This window comes from the organism of the source record quoted next, unplaced genomic scaffold (genome assembly GCF_019419815.1).
Source record: "Pyrus x bretschneideri cultivar Hongxiangsu unplaced genomic scaffold, Pyrus_bretschneideri_v1 Contig28, whole genome shotgun sequence".
Classification (NCBI taxonomy): Eukaryota; Viridiplantae; Streptophyta; class Magnoliopsida; order Rosales; family Rosaceae; genus Pyrus; species Pyrus x bretschneideri.
The window spans coordinates 3,925,835-3,930,614 of record NW_025999590.1 but is presented as its reverse complement, the minus strand read 5'-3'; the positions used below and the strand labels follow the sequence as shown (position 1 = coordinate 3,930,614).

The 4,780-nt window shown below is 36.0% G+C and overlaps 1 protein-coding gene across 2 annotated transcripts; it reads right to left on the bottom strand.

Annotated features, from left to right (window-relative positions):
* Positions 1-836: 836 nt before the first annotated feature.
* Positions 837-4,260, bottom strand: LOC103955368 (inositol-pentakisphosphate 2-kinase). 2 transcript variants are annotated; one of them, XM_009367241.3, is made up of 8 exons: positions 3,940-4,260; positions 3,714-3,861; positions 3,341-3,544; positions 2,975-3,122; positions 2,473-2,513; positions 2,259-2,369; positions 1,455-2,054; positions 837-1,267 (listed from the first exon to the last, which is right to left on the bottom strand). In XM_009367241.3, the coding sequence occupies exons 2-8, from the start codon at positions 3,858-3,860 to the stop codon at positions 1,112-1,114; spliced, it is 1,407 nt and encodes a 468-aa protein (XP_009365516.2). In that variant the 5' UTR covers position 3,861; positions 3,940-4,260; the 3' UTR covers positions 837-1,111. The 2 variants fall into 2 exon arrangements, with proteins under 2 accessions (XP_009365516.2, XP_009365515.2); XM_009367240.3 differs by having other exon boundaries at positions 3,714-3,852; positions 3,940-4,259.
* Positions 4,261-4,780: the final 520 nt, after the last annotated feature.

Genomic DNA, 4,780 nt, shown 5'->3' with positions numbered 1-4,780 from the left:
GCGAGCCTTTTAAAACATTGCAATTTGCTAAAGCATATCAATCAATGTATATATGCACAAATATGATTAAGTAAAACACAGGAACACTAGACTGCTTATGCAAAAATGTCCCACAATTGAACTTAGATCATTCATTTGAAAATTCTTAGAGAACTCTATCGTTTCCTGTTTCAGTACAACAGTATGAAAATGTAGCTGTGTTAATTAATAGGCCATGTGGGCTTTGATGAAACACTGAAGTTAGTTGATACATCACTTTCCCTGTAGAGCCCAGAAATTACCTCATATCCAAGTAAACTCCCATCCTTCTTATAACAAGGTGTTTTTATCACATTCTCTTCTTCCCTCATTAATCTCCATTAGCTTTATAACAAGATGAAATATTGACTTAAACGTCTCAATGTTACAATACGTAAGCACTAAAGCCGCATGCCATGTTCATGTTTACCTAAAAGTTGCATTATATATGCTTAACTCAATCTAAAGTAACTCCGTACAAAGGAAACACAGAAATAATGGCCAAAAGCCAACAGCAAAAGTTGTAGTCTTGTGTGATGATAATGGGGTGGGCAAAGGTTTTGGCCAGCAGTTGCAAAGGTGTCAGTGGGTGCTGTCTTGTTTGCAGCAGGTTAATTCTTGAAGCATGGCAGATAACTTGCTCTCGCAATTCCAAATCAATCTCAAATACCTGGCTAGTTCAAACTTCACTTGGAAATTCCAAGTTCGGTTTGAGGGGGGAGTAATAACCAATATAACAGAAATGCCACATGGCATTGTCTAGAAGATGAATTAGTTGATATAGGTAGAAGGGTACTGTTGTAATTAGCACTTGTGGATATATAAGAGGTGATAGGGCTTTCACTTCAGTAAGTAAAACATTGTAACATTTTCTGAAGCATTAATACAATCTCTCTCTTTCTCTCACTCTCTCCTTCCCTTCTTCTTCGACTCTGTCATCCATTGATCTTCATAGTTTTTCAATGTAGTTAACAAAGTCTACATACAAATACAATTACAGCATCGAAAATTTACAGAAAAATGACTATATATCAGCTAACTTGTACTTACAATCTTTAAGTAAAAATCCTCCATGGCATCGTAACTACTAATCTCAATTGGCAGTTTGAAGAGCCTTTGTGCTGGCAGTTTTCTTTTGTCTTTCCTCAGTTTCCACCATTTGATTGTAGCAGCTCACTATCTTTTTGTCCAACTCATAATATTCTTCCATCTTCCCCAAATGTTTCAAATCCAGGTCAATGAAATTCACCTAGGAAAAAGCAAATCAAATAAGATATTAATGTCATACGGAATGATTTACCCCAATGGGAATTTCACTTTTCAACTTAGCGGAGTAATGATTATAATTTTAAATGTGCTCTAGCTGTTAAGAAATGGTTGGATTACTAGAGGAAACCTTTGAAGTCTGTAACATGCTATGGTAAATAGATATTTACCTTGTAATCAAAAGACTGGTTGGTTGATTCCAGATACAAGTTATTACAAGGAGATCCTGGATTCCCATCTTTCCTTGGTCTAAAACTAATCATCAAACTGCAGTCCTTCGCACTAGTAGCTATCAAGAAGTCCTTCACCATCTTCAAGCTTTCATCCAGAGACATGGAATGCAATGACAAATATTTCTGTGACACTTTTTCTTTACCCAATTCTCTACATACCATGCAAGGCTCAGAAATAATGTCATAATACGCATGGATAGCCCCCTCGATGTCAAGATTATCAAGTTTCTGGGCCTCAAGGAGCTGGTCCAACACTCCAGATTTATGAACTGTTTCAGCAACAAGCTGTAAAAAACTCATTGTGCGCTTGCCATCACCTCTCTGAATGACACCCTTAAGTGCATCTTCAAATGCTCCTCCAATTGCCAAATTGGTACTGTGTGCACCACCGCCTAAGCCCCCAAATATTAGAGAACCATTCAAGAATACACGGAAGTTGTTCTGTGGGGTTGAGAAGAGATCCTTGATAGCTTTATGTATCCTGTCCTTGGATCCAGAGAACAGATCGAGTGGATCATATGCACTATATTCTGATACCTGCAACACACATTTAGATGCATCCAAGTCAGAATTGAACATTTACTATAACAGGATTCGCTTTGCGTAAATTTGTGCACAGAAGTTCTAAGAATCAGATAAAATGGCATTCCCATTGAGTATATTGAACTCAATTGGCTCATTTCAAATGAGTTCCAGTGTAGTAAAAAAGTTGACCAAGAGAAGAACATATTAAAAGAGTACCTCTCCATCATGAAACTTCAAGGCTTGGTGCATCCTAAAACGAGTAATGCTTCGTTTAATGGAATTTCCTTCATCAATGAACTTTGAAGATGGGAGAAATCCACATTTTGGCTATTTTTGGAAACAATTGAAAGGGAAAAGGGAATAGTCAATTATAATTAAAGGGTATTCCTCATGTAAGGGCAAAAGAGACAAAAATTTACATGACAAGTACCTTAATCTCTACAGATATACAGGGTTCAACTTCTTGAGTAACTGAAATGAACAAAGCAGAATAAGCTATCACTTAAAACAAACAAACAAACAAAAAAAAAAAAAAAGCAAACTTCTTATCATATATGCCACAAGACAATATTCAAATAGATAGATGTGTCTACATTGAATAAGATATAAATTTCCTATGATGCTAAGCAGAATGCCATCTCAAGGTTTCTCTTCCTGTTTCTCTGAGTTGTGGTGTAGGTGCCAGATGTTATATTACCTCATACTTTATCCGAGAAGTGTAAAAAGTAAAGGGATAATTTCAAGTGGAAGCAAGGAAAACAGGCATGCAAAAGAAAACCTGGATCATAGGCTAAATAAGCCATCCGACTTTGGAGCTAAATTAAACCATCACACAGAAGACGCTGTTAACCCCAATAGCTAAGATTGACAGACAAGTGTAGGACAGACAGTTCTAAATGTAAAAGTTGTAAATAAAGGGAGGCGCTAATTACCACGAGGAAAAAGAGAATGATCAGACATGAGAAGCACAGTATCACTTTGGGTGTCAACTTTAGTGGCATCAACTCGAGAAGCAGGACGCTGACTAATTACGTTCTTCTCAACCGACTCCAAGAATTCCCTGGAAACAGGGACACGCATCTGCCAAAATTCAACTTGAAGGTTATACAACAATACAATATGCAACTCTTAAACCATTCATGCACAAGTTCACAGGAAAACCAAATCTACAAACTATATTGACATAGTTTTAAAACTTTCATGCATAGTTATCCCGGAAAGATAGATAAAACATCAACATAGTTTCCGTTCAACAAACATATTCATTTGTACATGTATAAACTCAGATTTTCACATACCCCGGCATCAACATACGCAGAACCCAATAAAGGGCTCATGACGTTCTTCACATAGAGTTGGCAGGCAAGTTCTTTGTTAGAGGTGGCTACAATGTCATCCACGTCTTTCCACAAAAGAAGTTCGTGGGCGGTTAATGCCGTGGGACTGTTCGAGGCCTTTGACCCATTAGTTCGAGCCTTCTGCAACCGCATTACTTTCCCAATCTACATACACAGACACACAAACTTTCTAAGCTGCAAGCATGATCACAATAACAATCATTTCCCAATTCCAACCCCTTTCACAAACTACCACAAATTTCAACTATTTCCATAAAAATTCAAATTAAAAATTAAAATGCAAGATTGAAGCTCAAGGTAGAGTGAAACATACAAAAGCGGGGGAGGATCCGGTGTATGCAAGAACAAGATTAGCAGCCCCTTCGCCTCTGTAAGCCCAATCAGCAGCGTCTTTCTTCTCCAAAACGACCTCCATATCTCGCCGTTGGCCGCGTTTCAGCTGCTCTCCGTCACTGCACATTCTAAAGATCCCATCTTTTTCCATTTCTTCAAATACCCAGAACCAAAAATCTGAAAAAAAATCGAAAATATGCATGTACCTGATCGATGAGATAAGATCTACAGTCTTGGGTTTTTGGGTTTTCTTCCACCTTTCAGGAATCAGCTGACGAGAACTAAACCCAGCTCGCAAAGGACGATTTAATAGAGATGAGGTGACGACGAAATCGCAGTGGGGAATCTCTCTTTGTTTGGACTCGAACAAATTCTAATGGCGTCTGATAACTTGGTCAGTGGCCACCTTCCACCTTTTACTGAAAGCTTTCAACTTTTGGAGATGCTGATTTTGCTGTCCGCGTAATCTTATTAGATTATATTATGCCAAAATTCTGGCAACCTAAACCCAAAACCCACTTACGGATTTATAAATTTATGAATTTTGATAAGATTTAAATGTTTTTAGAGATTTTATGTAAAGTTTCTCAAATTGTTGACAGAGAAATGTGAAATTTGTGAACCTTAAAAAATACTAAATTTTCCAATTTTTTTTTCAAATTATTTGACTTTTTAAAAATTATTTGATATTTATTCTCATTGAATATGTATAAAACTCTTTTGAAATTCTAACTTAATACGCCTAAATTTTCACAATTACTTTGGAGTGTATTCAATTGAGATTTTTAGGGATTTTAATTATTTTAATGAATCTAAGGGTATTCAATCAAGATTTTAAGTGATTTTCTGAAATTCAATATGCATTAAATCAAGATTTTAAGATAATTTATTAAAATTCTTAAAAATCAGTTAAACTCCATAAAAATCTATGAAATTATAAATCCAGTAAAATCTCTCAAATTCCCAATTGAATACATCCTAAAATTTTAATTGAATATCTTTAAATTCTTAAAAGAAAATAATTAAAATCAAAATTTCAGTTGAATA

Bases quoted from the DNA above. Each gene is read 5' to 3' on its own strand.
- LOC103955368 (XM_009367241.3), bottom strand. From the start codon at position 3,860: ATGTGCAGTGACGGAGAGCAGCTGAAACGCGGCCAACGGCGAGATATG. The intron at 2,514-2,974 runs GTAATTAGCGCC...TGTTCATTTCAG, and splicing joins TCATTCTCTTTTTCCTCGTG to TTACTCAAGAAGTTGAACCC. The intron at 1,268-1,454 runs GTAAATATCTAT...GCTTTTTCCTAG, and splicing joins ACCAGTCTTTTGATTACAAG to GTGAATTTCATTGACCTGGA.